This window comes from Anoplolepis gracilipes, chromosome 3, assembly GCF_047496725.1.
Source record: "Anoplolepis gracilipes chromosome 3, ASM4749672v1, whole genome shotgun sequence".
Lineage (NCBI taxonomy): Eukaryota > Metazoa > Arthropoda > Insecta > Hymenoptera > Formicidae > Anoplolepis > Anoplolepis gracilipes.
The window spans coordinates 17,343,496-17,367,948 of NC_132972.1; the positions used below are offsets into that span (position 1 = coordinate 17,343,496).

The following is a 24,453-nucleotide window of genomic DNA, read 5'->3' on the forward strand; positions in this document are numbered from 1 at the left end:
AATTTACAAATGTCGAAATATCGTGAAGAGAAAGCACATTATCCTCATATCATTTTCAAATTGCATATTTTTTATGTTCTAATCAATTATTATGAAATATATCTTATCATTTACTTAATAATGAATATATTATATTTTTTATTTATGCACGAAGCGCGCGATTAATGGGTCGTTTAATTACTACATGCATATTAGTTTATTTGTAAGTAGTATTTTTCATTTTTCTATTGCACAGAGGAAGCAGTATACAATCAAGTGAAATAAATTTCATTGGAAATGAAATCGTTATCTTTATTATCTTGCGTGACAAATCTTATCTTATCAAACTATAACCAGAGTTTCTCTCCATAAGTGTCAAAATAAACTTGTATCTTGCATTAGTTGAAATTACAAGAAAGTTTAATAAGAGTAATTAGCACAGCTTTGAGCTTGCTACAAAGTGCAAGTAAAATAATTTTTTTACTCGTCATCTTTTTGAGTTATGAAGGGCATCTTTATTTATTTAAATAGAACCACCCTAATTTTTTTATATAAATCGATTCCTTGCAATATTCTGCGTACAAAATTATAAGAGTATGATCATGCTCAAAAATTTAATAATTTACGAAATATTATACTTTAATTTGACATGATTTTGCATGAACTATGAAATATTTCATAAAATATTCAATTTTCGATTATCTTACCTAAATATGTTTATGCATAAAATAAAATAAAAGAAATCGATTGGTGTACAGAAAATATAAAGTAGCTTAGAAAAAATATAAATTTGTAACGAGAATTTAAGTTTTTTTTAAATAACTAGGTGTTTTTTTTATACCATTAATTCCTCTCATTAGTCTGCGCATAAAAATATTGAGACAAGATAATCGAAAAATGAATATTTTATGAAATATTTCATAATTTATGCAAAATTATGTTAAATTAAAGTAATATAATATCTTGTAAATTATTGAATTTTTTGTCATCATTATATCCTTATAATTTTGTACGCAGAATATTGCAAGGAATCTATTTATATAAAAAAGTTAGGGTGGTTCCATTTAAATAAGTAAAGCTCTTTATAACTTAAAAAGGTCACGAGTAAAAAAAATTATTTTACATGCAGACTCAAAGCTGTGCTAATTACTCTTATTAAACTTTCTTGAATTTCAATGCGAGATGTTTGCTTCGGATACTTATGGACAGATATCCTATATAAGGCGGTATATTTTATATATTTCGAGCAATTGGAAGTAAACTTGCGTCAAATTAAAATTTTTTATAGCACATATATCTCACGCGGGAGAAAAACGTCTTGTGTTAAACATATTAATTTCATAAGTATATCGTAATTATACTGCCTACTTTTGAGCACCCGAAATAAATAAATGTTATAACAAAATGTATTTATATTCCATATGTGTATATACAATACGCACGCACGCACGCACGCACGCACGCACGCACGCACGCACGCACGCAATACGCACAGATATACATACCACACATATACACATTTCAATGTATATACGATAATAATGTCAGTATCACTTATACATAAACCTCACAGCAAATACTTTAGATTTTCATATACAAATTAGATTCTCAGTTCGTTGTGTTATAGAATTTTGTATCAAAACAGAATTTTGGAGATTCTGTTCTTATTTTATTTATGTATTTCAAGCAAGTATACATTGCCGCGCGATTTCTAACATTTTATATAAGAAATATCAAACGAATGTTGTAAGTTAGTATCAAACGTAATAAGATTATGTAATGCAATATTTTGAGGTATAACTATTTTAGATGCGATTGTGCGAAAACAACGCGCATATTAAATGATGTTTACTCTTTTCACATACTCGTTTTTGCATACTGTAGAGATGTGTTTACATATACAGGGTGTGTTTATTGGAAAAGTTTTTACTTTCTTTATTTTTTGATCGACTAAGTTTTGCAAAAAAAATTTTAAAAAAGTCAAATAAATCAATTTTGTTTGCAAAGCGAACGTATGAATGAAATAAATTCAACGGTGCCGCTTTATCCCCTGCGTATGAGTAAAACTATCTCAATAAAAAAGATAAAGCACTATTGTTGAATTTATCATACTATGTGCCCTTTGAAAAACAAAATTGAGACCTCTCTTGGGTTTTTTTTTTTTTTTTTTTTTTTTTTTTTTTCAAAAATTAGTCGGATAAACAGAAAGGAAATTTTTCCAGTGTGAATACTTTATATAAATATATATATTATATACTTTATATAAATATATATATATATATATGTCGTAGGCAAATGGTTATTTTAGAAAAATAGCTTTTGACTAGGCAAATGTTATCTGGCTGGTCAAATGGCTTTCATTCGTTTATTTGTATTCAAATGTTTTTTTCCTAGGCAAACAGCATTTGACTAAACCGCTGTTAGGCAAATGGCTCAACAAAGCGTGCATTGATGCATTCAGTATTTGTTTTGTAAAATTATTTTCCTAAAATAACATTTGCCTACGACATATATATATTTTATGTTTACACTTATATCATGTTGCGCACGAATACAATAATCACACGACTACAATGTTTTTTGTACATTTTGTATTAATATTATATATTATCTGATTGGACGTGCATTGTTTCACACTTACAAATGCAATCTTTCTACTGTCATGGTAATGAATCAGGTCATATGTCATGATGTTAAATTGATTCGCTCGCGTTAATTTTATAAATAATATATGTAACCGAGTATTTGTAACTTTGTAAAGTCTTTCTTACATTGTACAATTGCAATCTATTTTCTTTTTTTAAATATCTAAAGTTAACTATGATAATGCACGCACGCACGCACACACGCACGTGCGTGTGTGTATATCAACCTAATATTTTTTTAATGAAGTTTATCACATAACAAAGAAATATTAGACATTTGAAATATTAGTTATCTTTAAGAAACTGAGAGAATCATGGAAATAATAAACGTATAAATAACGTATAAATGTAAATAATAAATATATATTAATATCAGAAGGATAGTGTTGAAGCTATAAGAAAAAATCATAAAGTAAAATTTCTCAACTCATACTTTTTTAATACTTAATTTTTGATGAAGTATATTTACAGTTTTCAAATATATATATGCTTATACTATTTTTCACCATAGTTGTCTTTTATGTTGAAAAATAATGGAAGGATGTTTTTATTTGAGACATAAGTACATCTCACCAAAAATGAAGTGTTAAAAAAGTCTAGTTATGAACCTTACCTTCTGACTTTTCTTTGTATATACTGGATTGTAAATGCAAATTATCTTAGAAATATAGTATGGTGTATCTCGTTTTGTATCTCGTAAAATCATGTGAAAAATATTTTCGAGATACATTTTATTTTTTAAATCATTGTCAAAATAAAAGTTTTGTTGCAAAAGAAAATTGCTATAACATAAAAATAAGAGGAGAATCGAACGACTACATTTACAACTATTGCTAGATGCAATAATAATACGAGTCAATCTAGTAACTTCTATGTTGTTAAGACAAAAGTATTTAAAAAATTGAAGAACATCTTCTTTACCTTCCTGCTGCTGCCTTCTTTATAAACGTCGATATATTATTCATTGAAATTAAGTAAAAGTGCAAAAATTGTTTTTGTATCGAGACACTCGATATTAAACATTTTCTCGTTATTTTGTGGAATTTTTGCGAATTATATCTTATTAATTCAAAACGCGATTATTCCGAACAACTCATCTTCAAAGACTCACATCTCCGTATTCGAAGTTCCATTTCTCATAAGTAGTTAAACTTGCCGGTGAAACAGATCTACGAATTCTCCTTAGAGAATCACGGAAATCTTGCATTGTAATATTACGAACAGAATTGAGGTCCAATTCTTTTACCTGATCTGGATTGAGTTCTGAAAATAATATATCTAGTAATAAAACGATAATACGTGATTTAATTAAACATACTTAAATTAACAAAGGAATTTCGCAAATCCAAAAATTCTGATTTGAAACTTTGTATACATGTAGAAGGGGTAAATAAATGAATTTAGAAATTTTCAGTTGCTGCTCAAAAATGATATTTTAAAAAGTGAAATTATTTTTCATATATAGAGCGGCTTTTTGCTTTTCCCGATATATCTCGATAATTTTTCGAGATGTAAAAAAATGTTTTTTACAAAAGTTTCATGGTAAAAACATTGTTTTTCATTACATTAATAAAATTTTGAAAAAATTTAATTTCTCAATTTATAGTTAAATAGAAATGCCCTCACCATGAAACTTTCATATAAAACATTTTTTGATATCTCCAATAATTTTCAATATATATTGAGAAAAGCCGCTCTGAAGGGTGGTTTCACCCTTTAAAATTATATTTTATATAAGCAAACTGAAAAAAACAACCTCCAAATCAGTGGATTTTTTGCCTATTTTTGGTCCCGCAATTTGTGTGCCAAATAATAATTTATGATGAGACATCAATCACAAAAAATTTTTAAGTTAAGATGACAATTGGTTTTAGAGATATGGGGGATCAAATTAGTTAAAGTTTATTAACGCGTCAGCTCATCCGCTTTGAAACACGAATTTTATTAGTTTGATAAGTCAAAATTTCATACCCGGAATTTTTTATTTATACCAAGGATTTTTCTAGCTGCTGATATTAAGCCTCCTGGAAGTATCCAGGCGGTCAGTAGACCGCGGCCATATTGGATCGTGACGTCATAAGCGAGAAGTAACAGCTAAATTATTCTTGTGTGCCATTTTTAAATAAAAAGATATTTCGATGAAACAAGACTACAGATCGCTTTAGCACTTGTAAAATTGTCCGAAAACTAAGTTTTTTCCTTGGCAGTAATAGATAATCGTAAAATGACTGTCAAAGTAAATCTATTTTTACGGAAAAACAGGCGATAACATTTGATAGCTATCTAGAGAAGTGGATAATATTCCTTTCACACAGTATATTCCTTGCTAAGTTGAGTTTTCGAAGTATTTTATAAGTGTGCTGAATTTGTAGTGTTATTTCATTGAAATACATTTTTATTTAAAAATGGCACGCAAGAATAATTTAGCTGTCCAGACATGTCAGGGTGCCATTACATGAAGCGCGGAAAGAAATAATAACTAGAATCTGTGTTTCCGTCGTTTCTTCCTATTTGAACGGATCCATTTGAGCGGAAAAGCGGAATTTTGTATGTTTGCTATAAAGAAGTGTACAGAAAATAAAAACGAGGTTATAACAAACGGTCCAGTAAGTATTTGAGTATTTGTTAGCCAATAAACATAATAGCTTTGTTAATTTTGCAAAAAAGTTTTTGTATTTTCTACACTGAACAGAACATTTGATTTGAACAGAACGTTCGTTCTGCAAATGAATTTTTCCTTATATTACATGGAGCTCAATTTGCGCGGAAAAGCGGGACAATATGGTGATAACTAGACATTTATATTCTTTTATTAAAATTGTGTTGACTTAATTCATTGCAATTTGTATTAGTATATTTATTTTTTCAGCTCGTTTATTGAATACAACCATTTTAATCAATAAATACCGCTAAACATTTTTATCTTATAATTCTCTATTTCGCTTTTCCGTGTAAATTGTGCTCCATGTAATATAAAGGTGCATCCCAATGGAGAAAGAAATAACAGAACGGAATAGTATATACGAAGAGATAATTAGACCAATCAGAATGATTCCGTTCCGCTTTGTCGTGACCGGATTCCTCATGGCGCGGAATTGTTACGGAACGGAAAAGAAACGGAAAAATTTCTAATCTCGATATCGAAATCAATTGTGCAATTAATATTTGTATTAACATATATATATGTTATATAATAATTTACCTCTCTCTATATTATATTATTATATCTATTAGAAGAGTAATGTCAGCATCGTCAGCATTGATACATTATATATGAAATAAAATATATAATAAAACGCTATCTCACATGTATATACATATATTATAACTATAATTTTATTACAGAAATTTAAATGTGGCTATTGTGGATATATCGTATTAATGCTGACATTGCTCTTCTAGATATAATAATATAATATAGGTAAATTATATATAATATATATATATATATATATATATATATATATATATACATATATGTTCACACATATATATATATATATATATATATATATATATTTATATATATATGGCTGTTTTTCCGAAAGCGACCATGCTTCAATGTCGTTCAAAGTCATTTAAAGGTCACGTGAAGGTCACGCCGATTTTTTTAAATGGAATACCCTATATATTATTGCATATTCTTGTAGTTTATCTCGAGAGCTTTCCGAAACACTATAATAAAATGTTTTTTCATTAAATACTTTTCGAGTTATAAGGCTTCAAAGTTGCAATATTTTTACATAAAATATAAGATATCTTGTAAAATATTCATTTTTCGATTATCTTACTTTAATACTTTTATGCACAGAATAATGAGACGAATCAATTGGTGTAAAGAAAACACATAGTTATCTTTAAGAAAAAATCTGCATTTGCAACTAGCAGTTACACATTTTTACTTTAACATAATTGTGTTTTAATTACGCCAATTGATTTGTTTCATTATTCTGTGCATAAAAGTATTAGGGTAAGATAATCGGAAAGTGAATATTTTACGAGATATTTTGTATTTTTATCAAAATATTACAACCTTCGAGCTTTATAACTCGAAAAGTATGCAATGAAAAAACATTTGATTAGAGTGTTTTGGAAAGCTCTCGAGGTCAGCTACAAGAATATGTAATAAAAAATCGGAGGTGCCATTTAAAAAAATTGAGGTAACCTTTACGTAACCTTCAAGTGAGTATCCAAGGTCAAACCAATGGTACCATTTTATGGCCCCCTCGTAACCATACAAGTTTTGTCTGAAACATTTTTCGATATTTCGCTTTAAAAGAAAATTGATCGTATTGTTTAAAATGGCCCACCTTGTATATACAGGATGTCCCATAATTCGCGAAACACCCATCAGGTGCAGGTAGAGTAGGTTAAACTGAGTAAAAAAGTTATCTACCATTTTGCAATTTTAGCAATAGTTAATGAGATATTAATTATAAGAGATCAGCCAATCGGTGCCCGGCAAGAGCGCGCGGCACGAAGAAGCCTTCTACTATTACTTGATACTAGGCGCGCCGACGAAGCGGTGGGAAGAACGACTCTTGAGAAATGACTCTTCAGGTTGTCAATGCAGAGAGTTCTTCCCACCGCTTCGTCGGCGCGCCTAGTATCAAGTAACAGTGGGAGGCTTCTTCGTGCTGCGCGCGCCTGCCGGGCGCCGATTGGCTGATCTCTTATAATTAATATTTCATTAACTATTGCGAAAATTACAAAATGGTAGATAACTTTTTTACTTAGTTTAATCTACTCTACCTGCACCTGACGGGTGGTTCGCGAATTACGGGACATCTTGTACATGTACATATATATATATATATATATATATATATATATATACAGGGTGTCCGGTAATAATCGCCTAACCTTTCGTGGGCAGATAGAGCAAGTCAAACCGAATAGAAAAGTCCTCTACCATTTTGCAATCTTCGTAATAATTACTAAGAAATTAATTAACAAAGATTGACAAATCCAGGTGAGTACAAGCGCGCGGCGAGAAGGCCCATCCTACTGCTACACGGTTACTAGGCGCTCATTGAATGATAGGAGTGGTCTACGACTAGCAATGGCTGTGTTTGAGTAGCGCGCCTAGTAACCGCGTAGTAGTAGGATGGACCTTCTCGCCACGCGCTTGTACTCGCGCGGATTTGTCAATATTTGTTAATTAATTTCTCGGTAATTATTATGAAGATCGCAAAATGGTAAAGGACTTTTTTATTCGGATTGACTTGCTCTATCTGTCCATGAAAGGTTGGGCGATTATTACCGTACACGCTGTATGTATATATATATATATATATAAAATTTGAGTTTTCTTTGGAGTAGTACTTATGCATATTTACCAACGTATTTTTCAGGAGATATTTGAGGTCGTCATTTAAAATGGGACACCCTGTACATATATATATATATATATATAAATATGTACAGGGTGTCCCATTTTAAATGACGACCTCAAATATTTCCTGAAAAATACGTTGGTCAATATGCATAAGTACTACTCCAAAGAAAACTCAAATTTTTTTTATTGTAATCAAGAAAACTAGTGCGAAGATAGTATGTACAAGTGTTTTTACGAAGGCGCAAGTCTTTCTGAAGAAGTTATGACGATGGAGAATACTAAATACGATGTATTAAATGGAAACAAAACTACGCATGCTCGGTCCTTCACCTTTGTTTACAAATATATAGTTTTATAACACACACACACACACACACACACGGGGGGCGTGTGCAAGAGAGGGCCCTTCGGCCCCCCTCTTGCACCCGCCCCGTCCACCTCGCTTTACGTAAAAAGTTGCAAACCCATATAAACTTTGCTTTGCTTGCAACGTACATGCGAAGCGAGGTGGACGGGGTGGGTGCGGGAGGGGGCCCTTCGGCCCCCCTTGCACCTCCCGTATGTGTGTGTGTGAGTGTGTGTGTATGTATGTGTGTGTGTATATGTCATGAAACTAACTAATATACATGTTTTTTTTCCTTTCTATCAACTTTTTTTGAAGATCTTATGAATGATGATGAATAAATTTATTTATGTAATTTTTTCATTTAGAATTTATAAAAAGACTTGCGCCTTCGTAAAAACATTTGTACGTACTATCTTCGCACTAGTTTTCTTCATTACAATAAAAAAAATTTGAGTTTTCTTTGGAGTAGTACTTATGTATATTTACCAATACGTTTTACAAAAAAATGTTTAATAAAAGTTGTTTGGTTTAAAGGGCGCCACGAGATGATGCCATTGGTTTGACTTTGAAGAGTCATTTGAAGGTCGCCTTGAATTTCTTAAATGAAATACCCTATATATTTTTATGTACTCTTGTAGCTTATCTCGAGAGCTTTCCGAAACACTATAATTAAATACTTTCATTAAGTATTTTTCAAGTTATAAGATTTGCAAGTTACAATACCGTCGGCATTAACGTTATCCAAGATGTACCACGTGGACGTTGCACGGTCGGATTTACATCTCTTTTGGGTGCGCGTGCGTGTGTGTGGAAGGAGGAAAGGGAGGGGGTATGTTAAGTAATGAAAATAAAATAAAAAGTAATGAAAATAAAATTTATTTAATTAAATACTCGAATACGCGTCCATTGTTAATACATAGTTGGATTTGATGTTCAAAGTTTTCAACCATCGATAAAAGAACATCTCGTGGAATACCTTTGACAAGCAATGGTTATGCGTTCTTTCATATTTTCTTTTATTGTGGGCGCTTTTGCGTACACAATATTCTTTAAAAAACCCCGTAAAAAAATCTAGATTTGTTAAATCTGGGGACCTAGGACACCATGCTACAAGCCCATAAAGACCTATCCACCTATTTGGAAATGTTTCGTTTAAAAGAGTTCGAACTAATCTGCTTGAGTGTGCTGGTGCACCGTCCTGTTGAAACCACATACGAAGCCTTGTTTTATAATCAACATTTTTCAGCAATCCCATCAACGTGTTGCAAAAAGTGTAAATAATTGACACTGTTAACATTTTCGTCGAAAAAGTAGGAACCAATTAGGTATCCATTAACGATACCACACCATTCGATAAGAATCCAACGATGTTGGTGATCAATTTGACGGTATCATTGTGGATTTTCTGTGGACCAATAGTGACAATTATGTTAATTTAGTTAGCCGATATTATGGAAAGTTGACTCGTCTAAATAATATATATCTAAAAAAATGTAGGATCGCGTTGCAACATTGTTTGTGTCCAATAACAAAACACCAAACTCCGTTGGAAATCATCAGGTGTCAGGTTAACATTTAATTGAACCATATTAATATACCCGAGAGAGATGATCCGCAAGTTCTTGCAGTATTGGGCATGTCAGTTATTAATTCACACGTGTCTACATGTCACATTGAGAGAGAAATAGATATCTCGAAATCCACAGCTCATAGAAACCTCGTCACTCATAATTTTCATCCCTATCATATCGATTTGACACAAGACCAGCACCTGATGATTTCCAACGGAGGTTGGTGTTTTGTAATTGAGCACAAACAATGTTGCAACGTGATCCTACATTTTTTTAGATATGTATTATTTAGTGACGAGTTACTTTTCCATAACACTGGCTAACTAAATTGACATAATTGTCACTATTAGTCCATAGAAAATCCATACTGGTACCGTCAAATTGATCACTAACATCGTGGGAGTCTCATCGTATGGTGTGGTATCGTTAATGGATAATTGGTTCCTACTTTTTTGAAGAAAATGTTAACAGTGTCAATTATTTACACTTTTTGCAACACGTTGGTGGGATTGCTGGAAAACGTTGATTATAAAACAAGGCTTCGGATGTGGTTTCAACAGGACGGTGCACCAGCACACTCAAGCAGATTAGTTCGAACTCATTTAAACGAAACATTTCCAAATAGGTGGATAGATCTTTATGGGCCTGTAACATGGTGTCCTAGGTCCCCAGATTTAACAAATCTAGATTTTTTACGGGGTTTTTTAAAAAATGTTGTGTACGCAAAAGCGTTCACAATAAAAGAAAATATGAAAGAACGCATAATCATTGTTTGTCAAATTTATTCCACGAGATGTTCTTTTATCAACGATTAAAAACTTTGAATATCGAATCCAACTATGTATCAATAATGGACGCGTATTCGAGCATTTAAGGCTCCTGAGCACTCGCCGCGAAACTCCGATGTTGACGGTGGCGACATATAGTTCTGTCTCTTTCTCTCTTTTGGGAAATATGTCAGAAGCGAGAAATGACAGCCCAATTTATGTTGCAACCTACGTCGTAATTATTTGCTTTTTACTAGTGTTGTGATGTGCAACGTATTTATGAAACTTGTGAAAATGTACGGCTGCAAAGCTGTGTAAGGAATAAACTGTGTAAAGTAACATTTTCCTCTCCTTTCGACAGCTGTCAAATCGCGTGTTTTTCCGCATTTCAAGGGTTCATTTCGGACTCAATTAACAGTTATTTATCAATTGTCAGGAGAAAGGATTACCAGCCGTACATTTTTACAGGTGTGCTGAAGAGATTGGTAGTATTATTTCGTTGAAATATGTTTTTATTTACATGTCAGTCGCAACATTAATCAGGGTATCATTTCTCGCTTGTGACGATTTTAATATGGCCGCGGTGATTACTCAAGAGCCTTAATTAGGTGAATTTTATTTTTATTACTTTACAACATACCCCCTCCCTTTCCTTTTTCTAAACACACGCACGCACGCACGCACGCACGCACGCACGCCACGCACGGAGGTACAAAGGGGCCTTTGACGGACGGGATCCGATAGCGCACAATGCTAATTGGCCAATGAACATTAGAACCTTCTGATTGGCTAACCGTGCTGGTTACCCTAGGCATCGGTCAATATGTATGGTTGTGTGCTATCGGGATGTGGTAACGGAACCCTCCCTTTTCGGCCCCCACCTGCATCCACCCCGTCCACCTCGCTTCGCATATACGTTGCAAGACAAAGCAAAGTTCACATGGGTTTGCAACTTTCCATGCGAAGCGTGGTGGACGAGAGGGCTGCGGGAGGGGGGACCGAAGACCCCCTTGCATCCCCCCCCGTGTGTGTGTGTGTATGTTATGAAAATATGGAAAATATGTATCATTAATAAAAATTAATATCAAGTGGTTCATTCAACAGTATAGATATCCCTCAAATGTAAACAAAAACTTTTTCCGTGTCCCACACATTAATAGGACGTAAACAAACTTCACTGTTGGTATTATCAGTTTATAAAACTGAAGGAATAGTATGAAAAATATGAAATTTCATTTTGTTTTATATCTCCTAAACCAATGCCATCTCCCACTTAATTCTTGCGGGGAATTACTCAGAACAACTCCTTGAACAATATATGTAAGTAGAAAGAAAATCGAAGAGATGTAACCTTTTATGCACTTTTACCGAAACTTTTTTTGGAAAACGTATTTTTCAGGAGTTATTTGAGGTCGTTATTTAAAATGGGACACCCCATATATATAAAACATTGTACATAAATATTACAAATCGTAAAGTATGATCGATTCCAGGGTCATCATTTCGTTTTTCTCGCGTCTTGGTCATTAGTCAGTAATAGTAAAGGAGGGAGGAAGAATTCCACATTTGTCACTTTTTGTAAAAGTCGAGTTAAACATTTTTTATTGAAAAATTTATTTATATATAGATTCAAAAAGAGAAACATGGAATTCCATACTTATATTGCAATGAAGTCAGTACCATGGTCATCGTAGACGTATTGACGCCCCTGATCGATTCGACAATTGAAAATCGTCAAGCCGGTTTAGCTTGTCGAATCGTGAAAAAAGGGACCAGTACGGGGATTCTCTAATATCTTAGCGACAAATGTCGCTATCGTTAACTGTATTTATCGAGTCCTGATTGATGTATACTTTTAAGTCTAAAAGTATACACCATTCAGAGATTGATAAATACAGTTAACGACATTCGTCGCCAAGGTATTAGAGAATTCCCGTACTGGAGCATTAAAGTTCGAAGTCAGATTTTCAAAATTCAAAATGACCGATTCAATATGATAAACCAAAAATTCTACAATGATTTAATTTTCATGACGTGAAAATCAGTACTGGAAGATTTTTTTCATGAATACGAAATTTTGATACACGAAATTTATAGCTCAAAGAGTTATAAAAAATTTTCAACCCCTAACGAATTTTTAAAATTTCTTTAAAATATACTGTAATATATATTGTTTTAATAATAATAATCATTGTAAATATATTATTATATTATAAATTATTATTTTAATTATATTAATTTTATAATTCGTTATCATTTTAATAATAAAAATAAACTAACTAAATTTCAATAACTGCTTCTTGCTGCTTATTGTCGATTTACAGAACAAGAGTCAACATTGTTACAGAGACAGACAAATACACATAGAGATAGTGACAGAAACAAAGACAGAAATAAACAGAAAACTGATAGAGATAAAAACTAACAGACAAAAATAGAAATGGACAGACTTAAATAAAAATTGAACAATTTTTAAATATTTTGTCGATATTAGATCTACACTAGGTTCAAATATTCCACTGTACTAGGTCTGTTTTTTTTCTGAAGATCTGATTAGATTTATAATCGGCAACCCAAGAAACCCCTACATATAAAGTGTTTCATAGAAATTAAAACATTTTATTAAATATGGTCAGCCATATTGGATCAGCCATTTCGAATTTTGAATTCTGACTGAAATTTTGATGTTAGCAGCCAGAAAAAACTCCGAGTACGAAATTTTGAATTATCGAACAGATAAAAATTCGTGTTTTAAAGGGGATAAGCTGACGTTAATAAATTTTGACTACTTTAATTCCTCATATTTCTGAAACCAATTGTCACATCAACTTAAAAATTTTTTGTGATTTATGTATTATCATAAAGTATCATTTAGCATACAAATTAATTCCGAAATCGTGGGACCAAAAATGGGCAATTTTTTTCGGTCACTTCTTCTATATTTGTCTATTCCCCCCCCCATGTGTGTAAAATTTCATCAAAATCAAAATTTTCGGATTCGTAAGATTCCTTTAAAGATAAGATCTCCATAGATTTTTTTCTAAAATAAGTTTTAAAGTGTAATATTGAAATTTAATAAAACTTTTAACATTTTTGCCAAATTTTAAAATGTACTAGAATATATAATAATAAATAAAATTTCAAAATATAATTTTATGTAGTAAATATCAAGTTATTATTGAAGAATATGCATGTTCATTCAACTGATAAGATTACTTTTAAAGTCGATAAAAACTATGCTGTATAATGAGTAATCAAATGCATATTTTCATTCATAATGGAAACAAATACAAAAGCTCAATAAAATTGATTTAATATTACCTCTGATAGGCCCAAGTGCTGCATCCTTAGCTAAACCAGTCAAATCACTTCCCGAGTATCCCTCTGTCAGAACTGCCATCTCGTTCAATTCTTCGGGTGTTAAGGGATCGTTATGCTTTGCTAAGAGCCTCTGAAGTAATACGATTCTTGTCTGCAGATCCGGCAATGTAACATACACGCGTTTCGTGAATCTCCTTAATGCAGCTTCATCCAATTCTTGTGGCCTATTTGTTGCAGCCATAACGAGCACTCTCTCTTCGGGATTACAAGGCAAACCATCAAATTCGACTAAGAACTCTGTTTTTAATCTCCTAAAATATTAAAATTGATCGATATCTTGAATATAATCGCCCGTATTTACAGTAAACACAGAATAGATTTAAAAAACTATATTACCTGGAAGCTTCGTGTTCGTTATCCTTTCGCTCGCTTAATAATGAATCGACTTCGTCGATGAAAATAACGGATGGCTGTAATTCGCGTGCAATTGCGAACAAAGCCCTCACTAATTTTTCACCCTCTCCGACGTATTTGGATGTTAAACTAGCGGCGGAGATTGAAAAAAACGTTGCGTTGCATTGAGTCGCGACGGCACGCGCCAACAATGTTTTCCCATTCCCTGGGGGTCCAAACAACAACAGTCCTCTAGCAGGTGTTCGCAAACCGGTAAATAGTTCAGGTCGTAGTGACGGTAGAATTACCATCTCTTGTAAAGCTTGTTTCGCAGTCTGAAAGTCATCCAATAATTTGCATAACAATTAATAGAAATAAAAACTACTAAATTGAAGCAAGGAAATTTATTTTATTGAAATAGAGAAAAAGAAAAGAGGAAGAAAAAAGGGAAAAATAAAAAAGGGTAGAAAGAAATGTACCTCTTGACCAGCAATGTCTTCCCATTGTATTGGGACTCCTCCTTCTAAAATCTCATCGAGAATCACTTGCGTAAGTTTTGGATCCACGCCTTTCAAGATAGGTATTTTCCTAGTTGGCGTGCTTCTGTTACTGTTCGAGGTAGTAGTTGGTGTTCCTGGACGTCGTATAGGTGAACCATTGCCTGGTACGGACAGCTGTCTTTTTACAGAAGGCGGCGTCGACGACGGTTTGATAGGCATAGTCCTATGGCAAGGTTGAATAGGCACTGATCTACCCATGCTCCTTGGTAATGTTTGACTTTTGCTCAGAGGTGTTCCCGTTATCCGTTTGCCTGGGACTGACAATTTCCTGCCAGATGCTGAAATAATGTTTACATTTACAACTAAAGCTCAAAAATAGTAATGTATAATTTAATAATGTGTAATTAAATAATTTAGAAGAATTAATATGTATATACGTAAGTGTGTATATATATATATATATATATATATATATATATATATATATATATATATATATATATATACACATACAAAATGCGGCACTAGAATTTGGATAAAAAAGTTTTTTTAAAAAAGGCACATCAAATCATCAACAAATCCAAGATAAAACATACAGAAAAACACTGTTATATGTATACATATTGGTGGATTCTTTCTCTTTTATTCAATATAACCTCCCTATGTCGTTATTACCCTCTCGATTCAGTCCCTGAAACGCTTGCACGCGGCCTTTAAATGCGCGCGATCTATATCCGCAAACACTGCTTCAATAGCGGTCCGGAAGGAATATTAGGATGTTTCGACTCCTTAGTAACCCTTTCAATAACACCCCATACATAATAATGCAGGGAATTCAAGTCGGGGCTGTTAGGGCCACTTGCACCAAACTCCGATTAGCTTAATCGTTGATTAAACTATATCTTGTCTCTTTCAGATAAGTTCAAGAGAAAGAGAGGAACATATAAGTTAATCGGTGATTAAAGTTAATCAACGTTGGTGCAAGTGGCCCTTAGAAGACCAAAAATTCTTGCACCAAAAGAACTCGACGTTATCCAAGAATCAATTTTGTACCAAATGGCTGGTGTAAGCGGGTGCACCGTCTTTTTGTGCACTTTTTGAGCAATCTGACGAAAAATTCTTTCGCTCACTTCCAATTTGTATGCTAATTTTCGAAGAGAATGTTCCCGGATTCTTCTAAATCAGTTTTTGAATTCTGTTTATGAGCTTCGGCGTCTTTGTACTTCTCTGCCGCTTATGTATCTTTCTTGCTGGGGTGGCGGATTCTTCTTCAGATTTCTCTGAAGCCGTAGATTTTTGTACACTATCGTAACTGTTGATCGGGGTATCCGAAGAAATTGATTATTTCATGCGGTATCCGTTCGGCGCAAAGACTTTTAATTATCGCTCTTCTTCGATTATATTCATATGCATCATACAACACGTGTCTCGCTATTTTTTGTTTAAGAACTTTTTACGCACATATGTGTCTACATTAGTGCTACGTAGCACATCTGGCGGAATTATAATATAGCGAGAACTTCAAATCGAATTTTGTCCAGATTCTAGTGGCACATCCTGTATACACACACACGCACGCACGCACGCACGCACGCACGATTGGACAAAAAAGAAACAAGATTAATTTTTTAGAAGGCACGTGACAAATCTATGACAGAAATCCCTTTTACCGTTCTTCAAAGCTTCGTTGAGGGTTGATTTGCTGCAGAAACAGCAAAACAAAGTCTGCAGAAGTCTAATCTGGTGAATAACATCCTCCCTATTCGCCTGATTTGACTTATACGGTTTGTATGCTGTTTCCATAACTCAAGTCGGTTCTTAAAGGAAAGCGCTTCGACAACGTAGAAGACGCCCAATAGAACAATTGGCGAACTGACAATACTTTTCTTCTAAGGGTCTTATCAGAATGGCGGACTTATAATCTTAAGACAGTTATTGTGCGTAACTTCAAGACAAAGACTTAAACCGTAAAAACATATCTTATGAGTATAAGGCAGTTATTCTGCTAAGGCCCGAACAAGTTTAAACAGTCTTTCCGGGATTTATATCGTCAACAATACACAGAGGTCGACGAAGATTACCTTAAAAAAAAGAAAAAGAGGAGGGATTTCCTTCAGAAGTTCGTCACATGCTTTGTAAAAAGTCTCATTTCTTTTTTGTCCGATTGTGTATATAAACGTGAAAACTACTCTATTTTATGTGTTAAAAAATAAGCTTTTTCTTTTGGCAAATTTTTTGGAAATATATGTGAAAATGTATATGTTTTAAAGATATTTCATTTTTTTAAACATGCCAATACAATAATATACATTTGCTGTTTTTTTAAGTCTTGCAAATTTTTTAAATGTTATAATTAAGTCTAATATTTACATTTTTATAATAAGATATTTAAAGAAATATTACTTTTAAGTTGACATAAAATAGGTTCTCTTATAACAGCAAAGTGCCCTTTTTAGCTTTGATGTATAAACAAAAAGTAGACGTTGTTTATACAAGGAATTCGAAATGTGGCGGAATAACTGAATATTTCAAACAGAATAAATTTTATAGAAAAATATTTTAGACAAAACTTGCAGGATGTAAAGTGATATATATCATGTATATATTATGTTAACAATTGACCTTATGCTACATTACTAAAGTCAAGTCAAGGTCACATTTTCAGAAATGCCTCCACATGGAATAAAACCATATTCATCAAGACATCTCAAAGTTAAACAACTTTTTTGGTAAATGTTTAGAATAAGAGCGACCTCATGGATTTTAATGGCCTTCACATATGTTGTAATTGTATTTATCAAAAAATTTTAAAAGTCGCTCATTTTTTTTATTAAAAAGATATTAATGATAAAAGTTTAATAAATATTATAACCGTTTGGGCTTCTGCCTTCTCCCATAGGATGTGGAAACGTTTGCCGCGCGGCAAAAGGCGACGCGGTAGCCAATCATTTTATATCTTTTCTGTAAGAGCAAAACAGCTTCAAAAAAAAGCCCATAAAAAAGATATAAAATGATTAAATTGGCTACCGCGTCGCCGTATGCCGCGCGGCAAGCGTTTCCGCATCCTGTGGGCAGAAGCCCTACCGCATTGCTTTTGCCGCGCGGCACGCGTAATACTTCAATAGAAAGTTTATATCTACTAATTGTTGTGTAAGTGGGAAAGTGTATGCGCGGATACAGTAGTTTCACTTCCCTGCGGGGAGTTCCACTTCCGAAAAAAATAACTTAACCCAAACCCAATTCTGATTTCGAGTGAAAATAGATTTAGATTGGGTTAGGTTATTTTTTTCGGAAACCTCTGCAATGCGGCGGAACTCACTGTATTCGCAGTGCGGATTTCGCACTTTTCTATACTTTCTCACTGTATCTGCTATCCGCACATACACTTTCCCACCACGGAGAGAGTCCAGAGAGCTCCGCCCCTCCCCATCCATATTTATACTATTCTACGCAAAAGAAAATGAAAATTATTGAAGTATTACAGTTTAACAGTTATAATATTTATTAAATTTTTATTGCTAATAACTTCTTAATAAAAAATGAGCGACACTTAAAACTTTTTGACAAACACTCACAATGATGTCCTTGACAATATATGTCAAGGTCATTAAAATCCGTGAAATCGCCTTTATTCTAAACATTTTTCCTTTTAATATTTTTAAAATTTTGCACTTTTTTGGATTTTAAATACAAAACATCCTGTGCATAAGTATTTTAACTCAAGTTAAAGATCAAATTATTTTATAAATTATTTTATAAAGAATCTACGTAGAGTTTTTAATTTCAAATCTCGAGAAAAAACTAAATAAGAAATATATCTCATTATTATTTAAATATATTAAATAATATATGATAAAAAATTATAATTTTTCAAATGCAATTGTGTGTCCATATGTATATAGGGTGTCCCATAACGCTTAATTAATATTTTAGGAGATGAAAAAAGGTGGAATTTTGAGCAAAAAGTTCCTTTTCCAATTTTGGCTCACACCATTATTTAAGGGGACCCCCTACTGTGACAGTCCGACAGTTAGAACATTACATACTATAAAAAACAATTGTAATAATTAAGAAAAGGATTGTTATAAATGTCTTAAGACACTTCCAAACTGATGGGCTCTTTTTACTAAAGGCCAAACGGTGTACCTGATAACTCAATTTTGGATTATCTGAAATCAAAAATCTAAATTGTTTCATTAATTATACTTCAATTGTTAAGCATTAACGGAGCCATTTTTTAATTTTTTGAAAATTAGCTGAATAACAAAGTTTTGAAAGAAAATGCCGATTTTCGCGAAAAATTTTATCACTAATTTGTTTATAACTTTCGTAAAATAAAAAAATTTTAACAAAATCGTCCGTAAATTTTTAAAGAATATAATAACAAAGATGTGTGCAAAATCAGATTGCAATTGGATATGATTGAGAAATCGTGTACACCGTTTAGAAAAATGACGTTTTGAGAAAAATGTTTTAAGACATTTATAACAATCCTTTTCTTAATTATTACAGTTGTTTTTTATAGTTTATGTTCTAAAACGAAATATAAAACTGCAATTTAATACGTTGCTTAGTTTTTTTATGATCAGCATCTAAAAATTAGCTGTTTTTTCGAACCGTCACAGTAGGGGGTTCCCTTAATGAGTTATTAATTAAATTTGACTAATTAGACGGCGCGCGGCCGGAGTACGTAGGAGCGTAACATACCACGAATTCCTTGTGCTTACCGTACATTTTGTTAATTAATTTTATTTCAATTTTTCTTGTTAAATGATGAATCAATAAATTGACAAATAAACAAATAAGTAAATAAAGAAGAATAAATACAGTTATAGAAATGTATCCAAATTTCTGATTGTTTTTTATTCTTATTTATTATATATTTACTTATTATTTTGTTTATTTCATGTATTAATTTATTTATACATTTATTCAATTATTTAACCCATAAATTCCCACAGCTAATCAAGCAGCGATGGGAATAATTACGGAATGTTCGCGAGTATTTATCTATTAATTTATTGATTTATTCATTATTTAACAGAAAAATTAAAATAAAATTAATCGAGAAAATGTATGGTAAGCATGAAGGGTCCTATGGTATGCTATACTCCTACGTATTCCGGTCGCGCGCCGTCTGATTAGTCTCAACTTTAATTGTTAATAACTCAGTAAATAGCGCTCGAGCTGCTCAAGCTATAGCACGGTCCAGCGTATCCAGCATTGACAGGCGTGCGGTGAGGGGAACGAGAGCGACAGCGCGCCGCTGCCCATGGTTACCGCGTTCTTATTTGCCTAACTTTAATATTAAATATTTCGATTATTATTACGAATATCGCAGAATGATATAAGATTCAGTTTACTGTGCCTTACCTGCTCACGAGCGTTGGCACAAGTGCTCTGGGACACCCTGTATATACAGGGTGTCTCAAAACGACCGTATCACCTCTCGGATGCAGGTAGAGCGGGTTAAACGGAATAGAAAAGTCCTGTACTATTTTGCGATTTTCAGAATAATTATTGAGAAATTAATTTACAAAGATCGGCAAATCCGGCGCGAGTATCAGCACGCCGCAAAAAAGATGACCCACTGCTAGGCCGGTCGTTAAGCGTGCGTGGCGTAAATAGGCGCCATTGTCTCACAGTTACCAGGGGCATACACGAGAAGTGTTGATAAGAACAATAGATTAGCGATTATTATTTAGCAACCGGCCTAGCGGTGGGCTGTCCTTCTCGCGGCGCGCTGATATTCACGCCGGATTTGTTGATCTTTATAAATTAATTTCTCAATAATTACAGTCGGACCTCTTATCCTACATTTTCGGTCCGGAATCTTTCTCTTAAACCTCTGATCCTACGACAAAAATTTGAGAGTGGGAGTATAATTCCCCTTTCATGGTTGTAGCATAAGGATTTTTTTTCGTAGGATAAAAGGTTTTGTAGCATAAGAGGGTCGTAGGATAAGAGGTCTGACTGTATTGCGAAAATCGCAAAATGGTAGAGGACTTTTCTATTCAATTTAACCCGCTCTACCTGCACCAGAGAGGTGATACGATCATTTTGAGACACCCTGTATGTATATATACACACACGCACACGCACACGCACACGCACGCACGCACGCACGCACACACTAACACATTTAATTAAAACAGCTTAATTTGTCTGTATATTAGAAATAACATGTTAGATCTATTTACGAAGTACTATAATTGAAAATTTAGAAATTACATATAGAAATCTAGCAACTTCTATGGCAGTACAAATAAGCAATTATAAAAAATACATAATACATCAATGCATGCATAACTATTATAAGCTTACATTTGTTAAGTTAATTTTGAAATATACATTAGAGTAGAGTTGGAAAAATTCTCTTTAAGCTTTGGTCAAAATATATATAATTCATATAATAGATTAAGAACCAAGATAGCAAATAGTTTTTTGTTACAAGATGTTAAAAGATAAACGTGCTTCAGAGCTATATTGGTAAAAAGTATTAATTTTGTTATATTTTTCTTATTAAACTAAAAATTAAGATAAAATTTAATATTTATATTTTTAAGGTTTTAATTTTTAAAGTTTTATATATTAATTTGAATTTAAAAAATTTATTACTATATTGATTCCATTTTTCTGAACAATAGGAATTAGTATAATTTATTAATCAAAGTAAAAATCTTTTTGCAAAAAGTTACATAAAGTTATATAAATGTATTTTATGTTACATATTAGTTATTTTAGTTTTTGTCAGTTTATTGCATTGAATAAAGTCTAGGATAGTAAAAATTAGAATTTATTATTTTTTCCATTCAATGAACTTTTCCGGCCAACTTTGCATTAAAATTAAGATAAAAGAAGCATTTTTCTAAATGAGTAATATGAATCAGATTGGGAAAAAGGGAAACGAAGGCACTATATTACATACATGCATTCGACTCTTTTGTTTTAAGCGCAGAATCTCAGACAAATAATACCTTCAGTAGTATGACAGTTTTTTGGCAAACGTGGTTTTAGCTTGGGAATTTGGGTACATATAGTCTGCCCATTATTAACTGTCGCGTTTATACTGTTTGTGTTCTTAGTATGATTAGCGTTAAATGAAGTTTGAGCAGTTTGAAAAGTGTGTATATTGCGGCGAACCCTCAGAGGCTTTCCCAAATGCTTGCTGTCTGTTTTATTTCCAGGAGCGCGATACTGATTGTTGATACCCAGCTTTCTCAGCTCACACACACTCGCTACAAAAAAGGAAAGAAACATTCTCTGCCATGCTGCAGTAGGCTAAAAAGAAAATCAGGCTGATCTCTTCCAAATGTAGCGAAAGAGTACCGATGTATTTTAAATATCTACTCTTGTTAGTATTGAATCAAATGTGTGATTATTTCAATTGCTATCAAGCTGCTGTCATATGTCATATAAGATTGGATACTGTTAATTTACAGATAAATTTAAATAAATTTGAATCTGTTATTTTGCGCCTGCAGAGAAATGTAAAATGAAAATTGATTGTGCACAAGAAATATAGAAAAATTATTAAATGCAAACATGCATTTACATAATTACGTACACGTTCGTACATGTGGAAGAAAGTAAAATAAATTGCACACGAGCATGCCAAGTACATCGATATTCTTTTTCTCTCACCATTATCAAAATTTACCTGTGGATATTTTTGTTTAACAAACAGAACTAGCATGAGTACATAATTGCATATTGATACTAAAAGTTATGTTCCAAGATAATATGAGTAATAGAAGTTTATACCATAGGTAAATAAGTATGAGCTTAAGAAATTTCGATGCACAAAGCAAATACAATGACAAGGACATACTAACCAAGGAAATTAAGTCTGTCTTTTGCCATTGCCAAGTTTGTACACATTTTGTCGTGAAGTCTTTGCGCATGCTCCCATACTTCACCGTGCCCGCCATTGCACTCTACAGCTATTCCTTTTTCAAGCTCTCCAATTCCTTTCTTGTATAATTCGATCGCCATTTCCTTCTGTCCTGTTGCAAAAAGTTAAAGTTGATTAAAGTTGTGAAACAATTAAATTAGATGTCACCTTAATTACTAGCAATTTTATAAAATATAATTATTCTTTTAAATCTCTGTATTATAAGGCCTTAGCAGAATGGCTGACCTACAATTTTAAGATATGTTTTATGATTTGTCTTTGTCTTGAAGTAACGCACTATACTGTCTTATGTCTTTAGTTTTAAATTGTATATAAAGACAGTAAGAAATAAAGGATATGTATAAAAAAATATGAAAATAATCATTTTACAATTAGTAGTAATAATAGACAATTATTTTATACATATTTATAACACAACATATTTAACTCGCATTATCAGTTAGTATGCAGCTATTTTGCTAAAGTCCTTAAGTAACCTGTTACAACTTGTCTTTAATTTTTAAAACTGCACTAACGAAGAGCAAATGTATTAATAAGCAGTATACCTTCGTTATCCTCATCAATCTTGAGTGCCTTGCTAATAAATTCAAATGCTCTGCGATGATGATGCTTTTGTTTGGCCAGCAATGGATCTCCAGGACCTGGCCCAATTGGACGTCTAGGCACTTGCATGATCTCTCCTTCCATCTGACCGCCGTTGGTCAAATGAGCATCTGTCGGCTTTTGCCCAACAACAATCTCCAACTGGCAAACCTGTTTGGATGCCTGTCTACGCTGGATTAACTGGGATGTAGAGGTATATAGATATTTAAACACCATAAACAGTTGGTACAGCAGAGTTCGCAGCACATTAAATAGTAATATCAGCGGGAAAGAGACGACATAGAGATTACGCTTGTGCACCGACGGCTGCGGCAGGCCGTCCAAAAAGCGATGATGACTGTGATGATAGTGATGATGACCACTGCAGTTCACTGTCGTCGTAGTTTTCTCACCGTTCTCGCTCTTGGTCACGCACAGCTTTTTCATCGGTGACTTTGCACCGAATTTTCGTATCGGGCGCGCACCATCGCTGTAAGACATCTCCAAAGAATACAATAGAGCACTCTCCTCGCTACTACGTCTACGTAACCAAACCGCTCGTAATCGCCGTCGCTAGTGGCAGTCGCGGATAGTCGCGCCAACATCCCCAGTGCGGCGATCGGGGAACGGATCTGCCGGTAGAAAAATACTTACATCGTTCCCGTTGGTTGGACGCAAAAATAGGAATAGAAATATCACGTTATAGGATTCAGCAGGAAAAACTTCTGGAAATGACAACGGGATGACGAGAACAGTGACGGCAAGTTGAATTTCTTGTTCGTTTCTTTTTAGTGTTTTCTTTCGTAAAACAACTATTAACGAAGGAATGTGAATTTTCACTCTTCACCATCGCTTGTTTTCATCTATTCTTACTAATATCTTTTTCTGACAGTTTCCAGTAGTTTCCATAAACTTCTATATACTAACTAGACCGCTAACTCCACGGAATACATAGCCCCGAAAAAATATTCATGTGCAAACGTGAGCATAGGAGCCCCGTAAAGTTAGCCGAACTAGAGACCCTCTAATAAGAGTCTCGCCATATGATATCCAGTTTTGATTGGTCCTCTATATCTGGGCAATTCCCGCTCATATT

The 24,453-nt window shown here is 33.2% G+C and overlaps 1 protein-coding gene across 2 annotated transcripts; it reads right to left on the reverse strand.

The window, feature by feature from the left end:
• Positions 1–1,626: 1,626 nt before the first annotated feature.
• Positions 1,627–24,292, reverse strand: Spas (spastin). 2 transcript variants are annotated; one of them, XM_072889364.1, is made up of 7 exons: positions 23,321–24,292; positions 22,696–22,866; positions 21,838–22,098; positions 14,840–15,198; positions 14,364–14,695; positions 13,968–14,278; positions 1,627–3,887 (listed from the first exon to the last, which is right to left on the reverse strand). In XM_072889364.1, the coding sequence occupies exons 1-7, from the start codon at positions 23,856–23,858 to the stop codon at positions 3,724–3,726; spliced, it is 2,136 nt and encodes a 711-aa protein (XP_072745465.1). In that variant the 5' UTR covers positions 23,859–24,292; the 3' UTR covers positions 1,627–3,723. The 2 variants fall into 2 exon arrangements, with proteins under 2 accessions (XP_072745465.1, XP_072745466.1); XM_072889365.1 differs by lacking the exon at positions 21,838–22,098.
• Positions 24,293–24,453: the final 161 nt, after the last annotated feature.